The sequence below is a fragment of the Mastomys coucha genome, unplaced genomic scaffold (assembly GCF_008632895.1).
Source record: "Mastomys coucha isolate ucsf_1 unplaced genomic scaffold, UCSF_Mcou_1 pScaffold22, whole genome shotgun sequence".
Taxonomy (NCBI): Eukaryota; Metazoa; Chordata; class Mammalia; order Rodentia; family Muridae; genus Mastomys; species Mastomys coucha.
In genome coordinates this window covers 146,615,761-146,632,945 of record NW_022196905.1, presented here as the reverse complement: position 1 = coordinate 146,632,945, position 17,185 = coordinate 146,615,761, and the positions used below count along the sequence as shown (strand labels likewise).

Sequence of the window (17,185 nt, the reverse complement as noted above, 5' to 3'; positions counted from 1 at the left end):
GGGCTAGGACTACATCTCAGTGGGAGAGTCTGGCCTAGATTCCCCAGAGAGGGGCTGGGTGGGGTGTGGCTCAAAGGAAGAGCTCCTGCCTAGCTTTGCATAGTGAAGGACTGAAGTGTGGTTCAGGGGAAGAACTCCTGCCTAAAATCCTCCAGTGAGGGAGGGGCTGGGGTGTGGTTCAGGGGTAGAGTCCTTACCTGGAATCCCCCGGAGAGGGGCTAGGGGCTGTGACTCAGGGTTAAGTTCTTGCCTAGTGTGCCAAGACCTTGAGTTCTATCCCAAGCACCACACATATACACAAAATAGAACTGTGGACAGTCAATTTGGAAAGCCCACTGGCTAAGATTTCCTTCTCTCACCAAATGCTGCTAACATTGAGCCTTGGGGATGTCATCCTTGCCCCAGAAAGCACAGCCTTTCTCCTAGCAGGCCATCCCCTTACCCCAGAAACATTTTCACAATGTTCTTGGCAGCAAGGAGGTGTTGGTCAACTTGTGTTTTCAGATTTGAGCAATTTCACACAAGACAGAAATGTTCTAGATAAAGAATTTGATGGCTCTTTCTCTGTGTTTCTGACTCTGTCAGTGTCTTGTCTGTCTGTCAGTCCTCCCTCTCCCTCTCTCCCTCTCCCTCTCCCTCTCTAGTGTGTGTAGTATAAGGACTGAATCCAGGGCCTTAAATGTGCTGGGCCAATGTTATACTACTGAGGCGCACTCCTACCTTCACTACTGGATCCTAGGCAGAGGCTCTACCTCTGAGCCACAACTCCAGCCCCTTACTAGGGGAGCACTCTACTGCTAAGTCATGCCTATAGCCCTGCCTAACATTTTACCTTAAGAGTGAGGGCTAGAGGCATCCCTGGAGACAACAACACAGATCCCTTGTCATGAGGCAACAGGAAAGATCCAGCAAGCATATCAGTTTCTGGCTACTGACCACTAAATCAAATTTAAAATGGATACTGTGGTTCTGAGCCCCTGTTGTAGGGAAGACTGGAAAGGCAAGGGTGGAAATCCATAGATGCTGGAAGATCCATTATGGGTGGTGCCAAGGAAGTCACAGGTCAGGAAAAGGACCAAGAAGAACATGTAACAAGTAATGATAACATAGTGACACTTGAGCTAAGGGGACAAAACAGGTAGAGAGCTGCCAGTCCAAAGGGCCTGGGGCAGGAACAGAGAGTCACTGATTAGAGGAAGTCCCCCGAATGGTATAACTACATAACACAGACAGCAAGAGTGGACATTTTATTCTCATAAAGAGGGTCTTAAAGATTCTTTGGAATGTGGGAGGTTTGCCAAAATCTCAGCTGATGACAGTAGCCACAGAGAGCACTAAATGCTTGCACAATCAATATTTGTGTTTGATAGTGTAGACACTGTGTCGGCTAGTTTTATGTCTGCTTGATACAAGCTAGAGCCATCAGAGATGGGAGGCTCAATGGAGAAAATGCCTCTATTAGGCTGTAGGCAAGCCTGTAGAGCATTTTCTTAATCAGTCATATGTGAGGGCCAAGCCCATTGTGGGCGATGCCACCCTTGGGGGTAGTCTTAGGTTCTCTAAGAAAGCAGGCTGATCAAGCCCAGTAAGCAGCACCCTCCGTGGCCTCAGCAGCTTCTACCTCCAGGTTCCTGCCCTCACTGCTTCTGATGATGAACTGTTATGTGGAACTGAGTGAAATAAACCCTTTCCTCCCCAAATTGCATTTGGTCATATTCTATCACAGCAGTAGTAACCCTAAGACAGACAGACACATTACTTCATACGAGTATCATTAGATGTGGTCATGAGTAGTGGGGTACACCTTTAATCCCAGCACTGAGAGCTAGTCTGGTCCACATGGTACCAGCCACTCAAGACTACACCATGTGATGAGAGTTTTTTGTTTTGTGGGTTTTTTTTTTTTTTTAACAATTTTTTTTTTTAAAGGAAAGGTGAGAGTTGTTGAAGCAACAGTTTTGTTTCTGCTGAGAACCACCAAATAATACTTAGCCCACTTCCTAGGCTTCTCTAATAATTAGGTCACCCAAGCTCTGGTTACAATCTGGAGTGAACAAAGGAACCAGAAAACTGAGCCCCAGCATCCCCTGGCACTCACCTCGCTTAACTACAGAAATAGATCCCAGAGAGAAACAGCAGTTTGCTGCCCGGGATCTTAGAGTTTGCATTTAAACTTTAGAATTACCTCCCATTCCAGACAACTCCAGCACTTCAGAACCAGAGGCAAAAGAATTGGGAATTCCAGGCCAGCCTGAGCTACAGAGCAGGAAGACCACCCTTTGTCTCCCTCCACTTAACACTGGTCCCTTCAGCACTGAGTCCAGGACAGCTGGCTGGGGATGGGGGATGGGGGGTTATCCTGTGATGGACCATTTCCTTCTTCCCACTAGTTCATTCCACAAATCTCATGATCTTTCTATCTTGCATTGGGGTGCTCAGGACAATCTGATTAGAATCCCAAGCCTCATGTTGTCAACTCTTCTGAGAAATGTCTTTAGGTTCTCTGGACTTTGGTGAACTCAAAATCAAAAGTATCTTCCTTGCTGTGTCTGCAACTCTGCATAGTTCACATGCCCAGGCAGGACTCAAGAGAAGCAAGCATCACGCTGACAGGGGCACTGTGTTTGGCTTCCAGCACAGGCCACTCACTCTAGCACTTGGGCCGTGCTTCTTGGCCTCCCTGCCCCTGGATCCTTCCATGGTGTTCAACGGCCCATCAGTAACAAAATCTTCATCCAGCCTTGCCAGCTCCCACGGAGTTCTCAAACCTTTTTAAAATCTTATTCTAAAGTCAGGGATAGAACCCAGGGCTTCCAGTACTGCTTGGCCAGCTCTACAGCCCGGTGCTCTTATCAATGGGTAGCACTTTACTGTCTGGCTCACCAAGTGGCACCATGTGGCACCCTTCCATGTTTTTGGCTTTACAGCCTTGAGCTTCCCATTCCCTTCTACTCCTATCCCCACCTCTAGACGAAACACTTTGGGATGCCTCCAGTCCCCATCACCTCTTTGCCCGTGACACCTGCCTGGCTGTGTCCCCAGAGAGAAGGACCCTTCCCTGTCTTATTCACACACTGAAACATACCTCCTGTTACCCAAATGCCATGGGCTAAATTGTATCTGTTCCCAAGAGTTAGATGCTCGTGTCCTAACCCTTTGTATCTCAAGATGAATATATTTAGAAACAAGGTCTTTTTAAAGATAATTAAGTTTAAAAAAAATGAGGCCACAGGGTGGGCTCTCATCCAGTATGTGGTGACATAAGAGGAAATTGGGACACTTGCAAGATACAACTAAGCGAGGACACAGAGAAATGGCCAACTGCAGGCTGGAGATGTGCTTCAGCTGGAAGGGTGCTTACCTAGCCTGCATGAAGAACCGTGAACATCCCCAGCACTGCACAAACTGCACAGTGGTAACCCCAACACTCAGGAGAGGGAGGCAGGGGATCAGGAGTTCAAAATCATCCCTAGCTATTTAACAAGACCAGCTGGGGACTACAGGATACCCATTCTTGAATAAGGGTATCTATCTATAAACCAACCAATCAACACCTCCAAAAAAGACCAAGCTTCCAGAAGTGTGGAATGACAAATTCCTGTTAAGCCATGCTGAGTGGAGTGCTTTTATTTATTTATCTGTTTGTTCGTTTATTGGAGTTTGGGGAGGTATACATGTATCTGGGTTCCCACTGAAGCCAGGAGAGAGCACTGAATCCCCTGGAGCTGGAGTTGCAAGCAGTTTTGAGCCACCCAAATTGGGTGTTGGGAACCCAATTCCATGCCTCTGTAAGAGCAGCAAACACTCTTAAACCTCTGAGCCATCCAGGACCTAGGAATAGTTTATAGGTTTGCCCTACTGAACAAATATACCTCCATTAAAACCTCTGGTAAATCCTGCAATTAGAGTCTACAGGCATATCTTAAAGCTGAGGGCAGGGGGACACTGGGAAGCCAGTATTTGAGTTTGCTGTGGGTTGGGTTTTGTTTTTGTTTTTGTTTTTTCTTTGGTTTTGTGAGACATGTTTTCTCTGTGTATCCCTGGCTGTCCTGTGACTTACTCTGTAGACCAGGCTGGCCTCGAACTCAGAAATCCTCCTGCCTCTGCCTCCCAAGTGCTGGGATTAAAAGCATGCACTACCACTGCCCGGCTGAGTTTGCTGTGTTTTAAATGCTGGCTGATTCCTAGAATTGGGGCTTCAAGTTCCACTTGCAGTAGCTCCTGGGAGGTTCCAGAGGCAGCGGCAGGATTCAGGCCTACTCTATCTGCTTCTATTTCTGGTGCTGGAGATGCCTCAGTGATTAAGAGGCTGGCTGTTGTTGCAGCAGACCCAAGCACCTACATGGCTTCTCACAACCATCTATAACTCTGGTTCCAGGGGATCCTACACCCTATTCTGACCTCTACAGGCACTGGTACATATGATGCACAGACATACATACAAGTGTAACACACAAAATAAAAATAAAGGTTAAAATTTTTTCTATAATTCTAACCAAATAGCCTAAAGAATTCTAGTAACAATGAGGTTGCAGCCCTGCCATCCCGATCTATGCCTCTCTGCTATCTGCTCTGCAAACATCAGACCTGGGTTTGGATGGAGGACCTAACTAGACAGCCAGGGCCTCCTCAACTTCAAGCCAGTATTAAACCCACAGCCCAGGTTCTCAACGTTCATGAAAGCTAAAGATGCTTCTGGAGGCCAGAGAAAGGTTCGGGCAGGACAGTAAGAGGGGGAGGCCTGCAGCATGGGTCTGGCTCAATACAGCTCCCTCTGAGAAGAAAATGAGGTGAGCCCCGGTGGAGAGACTGAAGGGAAGAGTTTATTTCTCTGGAATAGGAGGAGAGGGCAGAGGCAAGGGGCTGAGTCAGGGTAGGGCCATGTCCTCCAGCTTCTGGTCCAGGGTCTTGAGGTCATCGAGGAAGCGGGTTGGAGTAAGGATATGAGAAGAGCCTGGGCAAGAGGGGGAGGTTAGAGAGGAGGTAGAGGTCCCTCCCTCCTGGGAGTCTGCTACTCCTGACTAGTGCCCTGGCTGGTGAGAACAAACTCCTGCCCTTCTGCAAACTAGGGCCCTGTCTTCTCAATGACTGAGGGGTTCGGAAGCTTAGGAACATGAGTGTCCGGCCTCAGGTGATTACTCAATGGAGACTTAAGCCCCAGCCCTTCAAAGACCCTAAGGGGGGCAGCCCTCCTGCCCCCAAGCCCAAAACTTTCATAATCTAATCCTAGGCCTTTAGAGATTCTTTGAGTTCAGTCTCAGCCCCTCACACACCAGAGTTCAGTCTCAGACCCCAAGGACCTTAGAGTCCAGCCCTAGATCTCAATAGACTTCAGAGTCCAGCACAGGACCTCCCAAGAGAGGGAGTCCAGAGTCCAGCCCCAGGCTTTTAGGGACTCAGAATCTAGCCCCAGGCTCAAAGAAGCCCAAGTCTTCACATCTTAGGCATCTGGGGACAGTAAGGGACCCCAAGAATCCCCACAGTCATACTCCCAAGGATCTCAGTTCTGGCTACTCACCTATGAGCACCTCCCACTTGCCTTCAGTGGCCCTGGTCACCTCATAGGCAGCCCTCATCTCAGACATGGCGACACCACCCACAATGTACACGATGAGCCTGGGCCCAGCCCGAGCCTCTATACCAGCTTTGTTTTTATGCCAGTGGCCAAAGCGAGCACTGCTGGGGTGGTAGGAAGAGGTCAGTCCAGGCTGGCAGCTACCAACCCCCAACCCAGGCCTCTCCAGGGCCCTCACCTGACAGCTGCCTGGGAGCTGGGCACAGGGGCAGGGTCAGACACGAAGGGCCACAGCTTTCGGTCAAGCCGGTCCTCCACCACATCCTAGGTGGCCAGACAGGAAGAGTTCAAGAACCCTAGTCGGTGGAGACCAGCAACTAAAATGGCCATGGTACTATCTATACCTCCTTGTCTCTTGGGAACCCAGGAATCCAGGAAGCCAAGGTGCAAGGTTGCTGGGTCCCCAAGCAGGAGGTACCAGGGCAGAGCCTCTGATAGATTATTATTTGGTTATGAGATAGATTATTATTTGGCTTTAGATGTAGGGGTGGCCAGGGGCCAGCCTAAGAGAGGCTTCTGGAGGACAGGAGAGAGATTAGAGGAGAACACGGGGCATAGAGAAAGCTACAGTCGTAAGCAAGGAATTCCTCTGCTGCCCCAATTCCTGGGGTGCAGTTTTGCGTGCCCCACCCCGCAGAGCAGATAGGGTGCCAGGGGTATGCTGATAATGAGGGATTTTCCACTAAGCCCCAAGGCTTACCACTGAGCCTGGGCGGGTGGGGCGGAGGGCTTAGTAGCTAATGGGATCAACTGAGAGGAACAGGAGCCCCCAACTTGTATACCTCCATCACGTCCTTGATGACTGGGGACCAGCGAGACAGCTGGTAAGTGGGCTCCATGCGCTCTCTCCGCTCCAGCCGGCTAGAGGTCCCTGAGCCCTACAGAGGGGGCCAGGAGGGGACGGAATGGGATTGGGAAGGGAAGGAGGCCCATCACAGATGGGGAGGGGCTATAGGGGTACACAGAAAGATGGAGAAATAGAGCAGGAAGAAACAGAGGGAAGCAGTAGCAAAAAGAGGCAGAAAAACAACAGAGACAGAGAGATAGAGACACAGAAAGACAGAGGAAAAGCAAAGAAAGACAGGCAAAGAGAACTCGAGAGGCATAGATAGGCAGAGGCAGAAACAGAGGTAGAGAGAGGCAAAGAGACAAAGAGACAGAGAGGCATATACAGACACACAAATAGAAAATAGAGATAAACACAAAGGCAGGGAGACAGAGGGGTAGGGATGGAAAGGAAGACAAAAGAAACAGAAATGCGAAGAGAGAAACAGAACAAAGAAAAAGAAGAAAGCTGTAAGTCAGGTAAAGGCTACAGAACAGCAAGAGGTAAGGGATGAGGCAAGCATGATAGCTCACATCTGTGATCCCAGGTACTCAGGAGGCCAATACAATGGATGGCCATGAATCTGAGGCCAGTCTGAGTTAGAGAGTGAGTTCAAGGCTAGCCTGAGCTACAAAGTAAAATGTGCCTCAAAACAGTAGTGTGTGTGTGTTCACGCACTCGTGTGTGTGTGAGAGAGAGAGAGGAGACAGAAGGAGGGACAAGTCATCACAAGGTCACACAAAGGCCTGTGCTACAGAAGGATCTGGCCAATCCGGACACATGTGTTAGGGAGAGACAGACTACAGAGTGGAGCACAGGAAACCACCATGTGTACTGGGTGGGGTGAGAAATTTACTGATCCCTTCAGAAGCCCCAGTTTCACCCTGTTTCCCATTAATGGTGACACTCACTCTCCCACTTGCCCCTGAAGATTCAGGCTACACACACCCTGTGCCACCATCCAGGGGCCCCAATTTAACCCCACTGCCCACCATGTTAGACAACTAGGGAAGGTCTTGGAGTTCTTGGTCCTAAAATGCTGTGCCAAGCTCCCATACCCAAGCTGAGCATGTATCATCCCTAATCCCATAAGGGCCAAGCTCCACGGCTCCTCAGCTCCCTACATACCGCGGAGTTGGTGACTGTGCCCCCCAGCTGCTCCAGATTCCGGATGAGGTTGCTGTAGGACTGCACATTGGCATGCTGGATCAGCTTGGCCAGGTTTTCCTCACTCACACCTGGGGCACAGCAACAGGAAGTGATGAGCGACCAGTACGGTCCTATGTGAGATCTATAAAGAGAGATCCTTACAGCTGGGAGGACTCTAGGACCCAGAAACTTCTGGTGTTTAAAGAAAGTGGAATTGTATGTGGCTATCCTTATTGCTATCTATAAGTACAGGGATGGGTAAATCTGAAAAGGTAAAATGGGTTATCTTCAAGAATTAGTTGAAGGGAGCTGGCGAGATGGTTGAGAGGGTCAGAGTGCTTGCTGCAGAAGCATAAGAACCTGAGTTCAAATCCATAGCACCCACATAAAAGCTGGGCATGGCTACATGTAACCCTGTGCCATAGGAGAAAGAACAGGAAGATTACTGGGAATTCTAGATCCCAGTTCAAAGAGAGATGACCCTGTTGCCAAGACTTAAGAGGTTTGATGCTTGACCTGATGATGGAATGGAGAAACAGGCACTAAAGAAATGATAGACACACACTCACAGAAATGATAGACACACGTACAGAAAAGGTAGAGTCTGGTGGGCTGTGCACACTCCGATGGAGTTGTTAGGTTTTGCTTACACTAGTCAATTGTTTGTAAACACTCACATTGTACTTGGATCAGAGGAAGGCTTTGACATTCCGAGCCTGATCCAAGGAAGGCCTTGCCACCCCATGAATCGGAGGCATTGGGTCCTTGTCACGGCTGTGACCATGTCAACAATACACATCCACCTAGGACTTGCACAGTTCCCCACACCTTGTGTCAAGAGACTGAGGCAGAGAATGATACTGGCATTCAGCAGGACACACCCAATATCATACTCTGGTCTTCTCACAGGCATGCAAAGAGACCTGAGTTTAAATTCCCAGTGGTCATGGACACTTGCTACCCAGTGCTTCAGGGATGGGAACAGGAAGATCACAGACCTATTGGACTCCAGCCTAACATGACATTCAGGGAGAGACCCTATCTCAAAGGACTAAGACGGGGACTGATAGAAGAGACCCAATGTCCTGCTTTGGTCTCCTACATGTACACACAGCACATACAGCTGAGAGAACACCAACTCTATAGGAGCTGCATGTGGAGTCTTTTCTTGGCCAACCGTGTTTTTGTGTGTGCTTGTGCACGTATGTGTGTGCATGTACATGTGCATGTAGGTGTTCATGTAGAAGCTGAAGGCTGGAGACCATCACTCTTTACCTTGTTCTTTGAGTCTCTCAGTAGATTAGATAGAGCCTGCCAACTCAACTAGACTGGCTAAACAGCAAGCTCCAGGGATCTCCCTGTCTCTTCCTCCCCAGACTCAAGACTACAAGTGAGTATCACATGGGCTGAGAGACAGCTCCACAGTGAACAACACCAGCTATCCCCACAAGAAACCCAGGTTCAGTTCCCAGCACCCACATGGTGGTTCATGACCACCTGTAACTCCAGTTCCAAGGGAGCTGGTACTCTCCGCTGGTCTCTACAGATAGTAGGAACACACAGGGTGCACAAACATACACATAGACAAAGCACTCATACATAGAAGATAATTTGTTTTGTTTTTCAAGGCAGGGTTTCTCTTTGTAGCCCTGGAACTAGTTTTATAGACCAGGCTGGCCTACAAAAGGAAAGATTATCCTGTCTCTGCCTCCCGAAGACTGGGATTAAAGGTGTGAGCCACCACAGCCCAGCTAAATAACTAAGTCTTAAAAAAAAATACTGTTCTAATTTTCTTTAAGTGATGGTTCTTAGTTAAGAAACTAAGGGATTTTCCTCTACTTATTAGTTGAGATGGGAAGACCTGCCCACTATGAATGGTACCACTCCTGGGGAGGGGATCCTGAACTGTGTAAGAGTGGAGAAGCAGAGCCAAGCACAAGCATACATGCATTCGCCACTCTCTGCTTGTGAATATGACCAGCTGTTTCAAGCCTGACCTCAATGATGGCTATAACCTGGACCTGTGAATCAGATAAACCTTCTCCCTTGAGTTGCTTTAGGGTGTTTTATCACAGCGGCAGGAAAAGACACTAAGACAGCATGCTAGGTTGTAACGGTTCTAGGATCTGAGACCACCCCTGGCCACCCCCTCACCCACCATTCCGCAGAAGGATGTAGAGCAACAGAACTCGGATCTTGTCGTACGGTGGCACCGAGGCATCCAGCAGCACCGGGACAATCAGTTTCATGGCGTCCTTGATCTTCTCACCCTCTGCATCAGAACCCATGGCCAGGTCCTGCGAGACATGAGAGTTAGCTGTGTAGCTGGCTGCCATGGGAAGGTGTGAGAAGGCAACAGAGAGAGCAGGGGCCAACTAGGGACTTTGGTAAGATAATCCCACCCTATCTCGTCCTGGAAACTGGTTTCCTGAAGTTCATCTAACTGAGCACAGGCTAAGCCCTCCCCGTTATCTCCAACTCTCACTCGGGTCCTGTCTCTAAGCACAACTCTGCCCTACTCTCCAAGACTTTCACCAAGGTCCACCCTTGCAAAGACTCCTCCTTCCTGAACCCTACTCCTCCCATCCTCTGAGGCCCTGCCTTTCCCAAATTCTCCCTACCAGAGGCTCCCTAGGAGACCCTGCCCTTGCCCCCAAATTCTGTCCCATGGAGGGCTCTGGCGACCACTTTCAGGCTTCGCTTCTCTCCCAGTTCTACCTCCTGGGGAGCCCCACCCCTCCCTAGGTTCTGCCTCCTGGAGGGCACCCTCTGAGGCCCCATCTCTCCCTAACTGCTGCCTTCCCAAGCCTCCAAAAGTTCTGCCATTCCCAAAAGCCCCAGGCCCACCTGCTCCACATTGCACAGCTTCTCCACCGAGCCCTTGAAGTGCTTCATGCAGTCATCTGCTAAATGCAGGTGCGTAGAATACTGCAGGGTGGGAACTGGGTTAAGAGAGACAATCAAGTCAGACAGCCAGACTGAGCCTGGGTGAATTTGACTGTCCAAGCTTACCTTGTTCAGCTCCTTCTGATACTGTGGCATCTTTTTCAGGATGTGGGACAGGTCTTTGATGTTGGCCTGAGGTAAGGGTAAGAGAGAGTAAAGACCATATGGGGTGAGGCCAGACCCCTGTCCTACACCAGGGGAGGTTCCACTCCACTCCAGGCTGAAGTCCTGCCCCGCCATGGACCTCTACCTTGTCTGTAGTCAGCCTCTTGCTCTCACAGAATGTCTTCAGGAGCTCCGTGACCTTCCTAGCCATTAGCAAGGGCAGGGGAAGAGAGAAGATGCTGAGGCATTTGGGGAGGGAAGTCTCTTACTACCAGCTGATCGGAGACACCTAGATGCATGTACCAGTCCCAAGCCATGCGGGTGAACTGGTTGAAGTTTGGATAGAAGCAAATCAAGGGTCCATCTGAAGATCATAACTCACAGAGGGACAATGCTAGGGAATGAGGCCTGGGTGCCTAGGGCCCTCCCACCCCAGTATCCATGCCAAGCTCTCACTTGGAAACATCTGCTATGTGCATGTGCCGAAGTTCCACCCACAGGTCATCATCTTCATCCAGGAGTACAGCCTTCTCCCGGGACTCACTCAGCCCTGTGGTCTCGTACCTGAAAGAACAGGACAGATCAGAGGACAGAAGGGCTTAAGTTGGCAAAGGATGGGGGTGGCAGGCATCTTTCTGGTTCTGTCTACCTGTACGTGTCCTGTTCGATGTCCAGAAGATCATAGGCCATAGCTTGGAACGTGAGTTCATGTAATAGTGGGGACACGGGGTCTGCTGCCCGGTCCATTATGAGCAGCTGCGAGCGTGTTTTCTCTGGGCCCTGGGCAAGGAGAGAGAAGAATGAAGACACTGACTGTGACCCTACAAAGCCTCTCTGGCACCTCCACAGCATCCCTCTCACCTCTCCCAGACTGGGCGTGTCTGCCTTGAAGGCATTCAGCTTGGCCAGGACAGCATGGGCCAGCTGGGCTGTGTCTTCTGGACCCCTGGAGGTGATGCAGTCAAACACAGGGACATCAGGATGTGGGGGCTAGGAGGAATGGGCACAGACTGGGGACATCAAGGGTAGGGGTAAGGGTAGCAGTTAGGGGTCTGGGTTTGGGTCAAGTTAAAGACTGGACACAGGAGCTGGGGAGATGGCTAAGACAGTAAAATAGCTGCCATACAAGCATGAGGGCCAGGTTCAATCCCCAGAGCACTTAAAAGAGTGCTTGACTTTCCAGGGCTGGGGACATGGAGACAGGGGATCCTTGGGCCTGGATGGAAAACCTGGGCCAGGGAAGAACTTTCTCTCAAAAAGACAGCTAAGCAGTTAAAGGCTCGAACTGCTCTTCGAAAGGACCTAAGATCAGCTCCCAGCACCCACATCCAGGGGCTCACAGCCACCTGGAACTCTAGCTCCAGAGGGTCTGACACCCACTTCTGGACTACATGAGAACCCTCACATGCATACACACAAACTGTTTAATCTTTAAAAACATGAAAGGTGGATGGTGACTGAGGAAGACATCCGAGGTTGACCTCTGACCACCACACACATGAACACATGCATGGGGGGAAATGGACACAGAATGAGAGTGAAGGTAAAAAAGTAGCACTGGGGTAGGGGTGGGGATAGGTCCCCACTTGCGGTAGCGAATGGATGGGTATTCCTGAAGAGTGGCACACAGTGTGGCTATCTGCTGGGCCAATGCATCAAGCTGCCGTCCTCGCTCCCCTGCTCGAAATGGGCAGTAGAGGTTGTAAGTGCTGTGCGGGGCATCCAGAGAGAACACCTGGGAAGGACAGAAGTGTCACTGTAGTGGACACCCAACCCAACTTCCTGCTGCTGTCCCTGCACTTCCCGGGGGTCTTCGATATTCTCTGGAACCTGTTTTGCCAGCTCTGAAGCAGGCTAGGGGAGGCCCCAGCTGGTGCTGAAAGGGAACAGAGACAGCTCCTTTCCACTTTGGGGAATGAGACAATTCTGCCCCATAATCTATGCTGCCTGTTAGGAATGCACAGGGCTAGTGCTCCAGGAAGGGGCCTGTGGATTCTTCACTCCCTGTTGGTGTTCTGTCTGTTCTGGAGGGGGTTTGGACACTCGGTCAAGGTCAGCCCACCCCTTCCCCACCACAAGCTGGGGCTGTACCTGGGCCTCATAGGGGAGGAAGGCAAGGTGGATCTCCTTCAACGTCTTCACCACCTTCGCCAGGCGAGAGCGGCCCAGTTCACTGAACAAGGGTTCAGGGCATGCTGGGTTGGCAGGGAGAGACCATCAGACCAACGCTCTGTCACCAAACTCCCCACCTCCACGCGGCAACCATCACCCTGATTAGCCCCACTCACTGTCAGTGAAGAAGATATGGGCCGCTTTGTAGGTGAAGGTTGGTGTCCCCTGGAAGTCTGCAATCAGGGCCTGAACCGACTGGGGAGTAGAGACCACTGTTGGAGTCAGCCTCTACACCCCAGATCTAACGTCTGCAAGGGACCCCCAACTGATGTTCATTTCCCCATGACGTGCAGCTGTCCATTGTTGAGGGGGCGACTCACATACACACACACATTGACACACGCACACATTCTGCATATTCATGCTTATGCATACATGTGCCTGAATTCTGATATGTGCACACATAAACACCCACAAATTCTGACATGTACATTTACATGTATGCATAAATACCTATATTCTGATGTGTATACATTGACATGTGCCCACATGCACACATGCATCCACACAATTCTGATATATACACATATACATTGGCATTTGCATATACATATATGTGTGTGGTGACATGTGTGCATGCATGCATTGTGTGTGCACACACTTACATTATGCACATCCAGATACTATTGACAGTACACCATTCAAGCACACACAACCCCCACGCACACAGAGGCTCACTACCATAGGTACCTTCTCCGTGGGACTCAGCAAATAAATTGCCTCCAAGCTGGGAATGGGTTCTCTCCGTTTGTTGATGTCTTCTACAACTAAAAGCAGCAGAGGAAGAGACATACGTGGGTGGCATGGAGGGGGAGACGGGAGTCTCAGGTGTGGGGAACTGGACCCATGGTGGTGGAACTACTCCCTTAGGGTCCTAAACAGAAATCTATACCTAAGGTTCCCCCATGTAAAGAGTTACAGTAACAGTTCTGCACATTTCTTGAGAACCCAGAGCCACTCGGGCTTCCTACAGAGACACCTTATAGGGGCTGCACAGTCATTATTTCATTTGCATGAGACAGGGTCTCATGTAGCCCAGGCTGGCTTTGAACGCCTCCACCTATGAGTGCTGAGATCACAGGCATTTGCCACTCTGACCATTTTATATGGTGCTAGAGATTGAACTCAGGGGTCTGTTCATGTTAGGCAATCGCTCTGGCAAAGGCGTGACATTCTCAGCTCAGGAGGTCGAGTTGGTTATAGTCAATGAGGCTGACTCCTTAGGGACTATAATCAGGAAATCCTACGTGGAAGGAACCCTACAACCTTCCTGGCTGTGAGCATGCATTTGGCCACATGCTCCAAGCGATGTAGGGAGAACTATGTACTGAACCAGTCTGAAGGGATCTCACAACTCAAGGGCTACATTCAGATGTCCCACATTCAAGGGGTCCACCTCAGATTCATCCACTCACTGGTGATGCCCTCCGCCAAGATATCTGACATTTTACAACAGGATGACAAGATTCGCATGCTTGGGTGATCCATGATGAGTACCTGACCAGATGGATATAGGCATAAGGAAAGGTGAGCCATGCAAAAAAGTCTGTAGCTGCTCCCAGAAGAATCAGAGGCAGTGGGGCATCCATCTACCCAAACCCACCCCTGAGAATCAACAGCTTATTCAGGGAATTCTCGAGGCAACTCTCACATTCTAAGTAAGGTACCTGCACAGATCTGAGTAAAAGGCTGCCCCTGGGTATCCAGGCATTCTGCCTCAGCCCCTACCTTCCACTCGCCATCCTTTTTAACGCTCCGGATGACTCCACTTAGGATTTCTACAGGGAGGAAAGAAGAGGAGAGGGCTTGGGACACTTGTCCTCTAAGCTGGGCTCCAACCTGGATCCTGAGTGGAAACTCCTGGTATTACCCCCAATTTATGGATCATCAAATTGAGATGCTCTGAGGTCAGATAACTTAGCTCAGCACCCTCGTATCTACAAGGTACAATCCTCAGAGGACAGGTACATCTTAGAGACTTGAGTGAATGGGAGTGAGGGCGTCCTAGTGTCCCTTAGACTAGAATGCTTGGTTCCCAGATCTGAGGGTTCCTATCAACCTCTAAGCCTGCTTCCCACTAACCCTTGTGTATGTAGGGGAGGTTTCTTTTTAACACCAAGGTACTGAACCTTTCTACAAAACCCTGTTCTGTCCAGAGGAAGGAGTAGGGGAAAAGGGAAAGAAAGGTGGCCTTGACAGAGCTTGGCCAGCGCACCAGAGTGTTGAGTCCACTGTTATCAGAGCGGAAGAAGTAGTTGAGGCCGGAACTACTGGAGGTGGGGGAGGGGCATCCTCAAGCCCTCTTCTCCCCACCAAGAACTTAAGCTTGCAAGGAGGAGAAGTTAAGCCTTCCAAGGAGCTCCTAGGCTTGATGCAAAAGAGAAAGAGTCCCCTTCATCACCCCCATGGGGCATGTGCATACCACCCGAGTGCTCATACATTACTTGGGGGTTGTTGACCAGGGCATTGTAGGACCCCTGAGACCAGTCCCTGAACTCTCAGGGTTCAGACACTCTTCAGCCTGAGCGGAGGCAGGTCCAAAGGTCTAGACGCGAAACTGTGCCTCCCTCTCCTCGCTTGTCTGAATCCTCCCCATCCCAACTTTGTTCTGCCAGCTGCAACTGAGGGGCAGGCAGTCCAGCTGGGCCCAAGACCCCGCCCGTCCCCTTCAGGAGTCAGGTGCTCTCCCCGCCGTCAGGATCCCGGGATCCCAGAAACCGTGCACCTCACCTCTCCCGAGGTCCCCAGACCCCCAAGGGACAGCCGAGAGAACACCAGAGCCCCGCCGCGGGGTGACACTCACTTTCCCCTACCACCGCCTTCAGCCCCAAGGGCGCCATCTTCCCCCAAGGAGTAGCGCCGCTTCCGGGTCGGTCCCAAGGTGGGGGCGTGGCCCTGCGCGTCATCCACGTGGGCCCCACCCCATGGGCTCGGGTCACGCCCCCTGCGCACCTGGTCCCGCCTCCCAGTCATTTGTTCTCTCCCTACTTCTAAGAAGTTGGGTCCCAGCAGCACTGCTAAATTCCACTTCAGGGGAAAGCACAATGACAGGGACTCAAAAGGACAATCGCCAGTTTGTGTGCGCCCTCGAGGAATCCTTCATGGGAGTCTAAAGCGTTCCCTTGCTCACACACATTGGGAACAGTTTGCTTAGCGCGATGGCAGAGCGGTAAAAATACTCATCTAGCCCGGGTACAAATACCACCCTAACCAGAAATTCTTCCGTCTGTGATATAGTGTGCCCACTCAAAGGACAGCGGGACTTTCTAAATCTGGAACCTTACATCTGCCTTCTGGGATCCAAAGACTAGTACTACAAGCTCGGGCAACATTTGGTAGTCTTCTGAGGTAGTACCCAGGAGAGTCCACTAGGCACTCCACTATGCTGTTTGCTCTGTCTTAACATTCTGTAAGAGGCCCGTGGTGAAATAGGAACATAGATTCGAAGACTATGACCATGTATCTGTGCCTGTTCATGAAGGAATGCTTCTTAGTCTTTTTCATTAGCATATATTACTGCACATGATAATGGGTTTCACTATGACATTTTCATACATGCATATAATGTATGTTGATCATACTCATCCTCATTCTCCTCTTATGCCCATTCTAGATGATCCCTTTCCCCTTTTCAATTAGTGCCCCTTCAACTTGTATGTCTGGCTCTGTGTGTGTGTGTGTGTGTGTGTGTGTGTGTGTGTGTGTCTCCCAATGGGTTTTAACTGGAGTTGCTTACAGGAGCATAAACAACTTACCAATGGCTACAATGGCTACATCACTGAAGAAAAGCGCTCTCTCTCTCTCTCCTTTGCAAATAATTATTTATACATATAATCTACACATTTAATCATACATATAATCTATTGTAAATAATAATTTCCAATAGTTCAAAAAAGAATGAGGCTTTCTGAGCCTGTGACAATCATATCATCCACCCCTAACTTCCTTCTCCCACTCCCCCAGATACCTCCAAATACATAGCCCCCCCTTCATATCCTCTCTTATTTTGTTTTGCAGTCCATTGAGTTCAGTTGGCGATGCATACCCAACTGTATGTTGGCCTGATCTTGCACAGGTAACACCAAGAGTGCAGGGAGTTCGTGAATATAACATCCATATAATGTACTCTTGCCTAACGTCCTTCCTTCACACCTGTACCACCTCCTTCTTCCATGATGGTTCATGAGCTTTGAAAGAGTTCCTAGTCCTTAAAAAGTGTGTGTGGAAAAAAAAAAAAAAAGCTGGGCAGTGGTGGCGCACGCCTTTGATCCCAGCACTTGGGAGGCAGAGGCAGGCGGATTTCTGAGTTCCAGGCTAACCTGGTCTACAGAATGAATTCCAGGACATCCAGGGCTATATAGAAAACCCCTGTCTTGAAAAACAAAAACAAAAACAAAAAAGTGGGGGGGGGG

At 50.0% G+C, this 17,185-nt stretch overlaps 1 protein-coding gene across 3 annotated transcripts; it reads right to left on the bottom strand.

Annotated features, from left to right (window-relative positions):
• Positions 1-3,611: 3,611 nt before the first annotated feature.
• On the bottom strand, positions 3,612-15,665 carry Stxbp2 (syntaxin binding protein 2). Of its 3 annotated transcripts, XM_031338907.1 has the most exons (20): positions 15,577-15,625; positions 14,989-15,135; positions 14,502-14,551; positions 14,189-14,270; positions 13,464-13,540; positions 12,890-12,968; positions 12,693-12,796; positions 12,188-12,336; positions 11,463-11,547; positions 11,251-11,381; positions 11,058-11,165; positions 10,747-10,804; positions 10,563-10,628; positions 10,398-10,478; positions 9,709-9,847; positions 7,530-7,639; positions 6,358-6,453; positions 5,754-5,839; positions 5,519-5,679; positions 3,612-4,954 (listed from the first exon to the last, which is right to left on the bottom strand). In XM_031338907.1, the coding sequence occupies exons 4-20, from the start codon at positions 14,259-14,261 to the stop codon at positions 4,869-4,871; spliced, it is 1,689 nt and encodes a 562-aa protein (XP_031194767.1). In that variant the 5' UTR covers positions 14,262-14,270; positions 14,502-14,551; positions 14,989-15,135; positions 15,577-15,625; the 3' UTR covers positions 3,612-4,868. The 3 variants fall into 3 exon arrangements, with proteins under 3 accessions (XP_031194767.1, XP_031194765.1, XP_031194766.1); XM_031338905.1 differs by lacking the exon at positions 14,989-15,135 and having other exon boundaries at positions 15,577-15,665; XM_031338906.1 differs by lacking the exon at positions 14,989-15,135 and having other exon boundaries at positions 5,519-5,676; positions 15,577-15,665.
• Between the last annotated feature and the right edge of the window lie 1,520 nt (positions 15,666-17,185).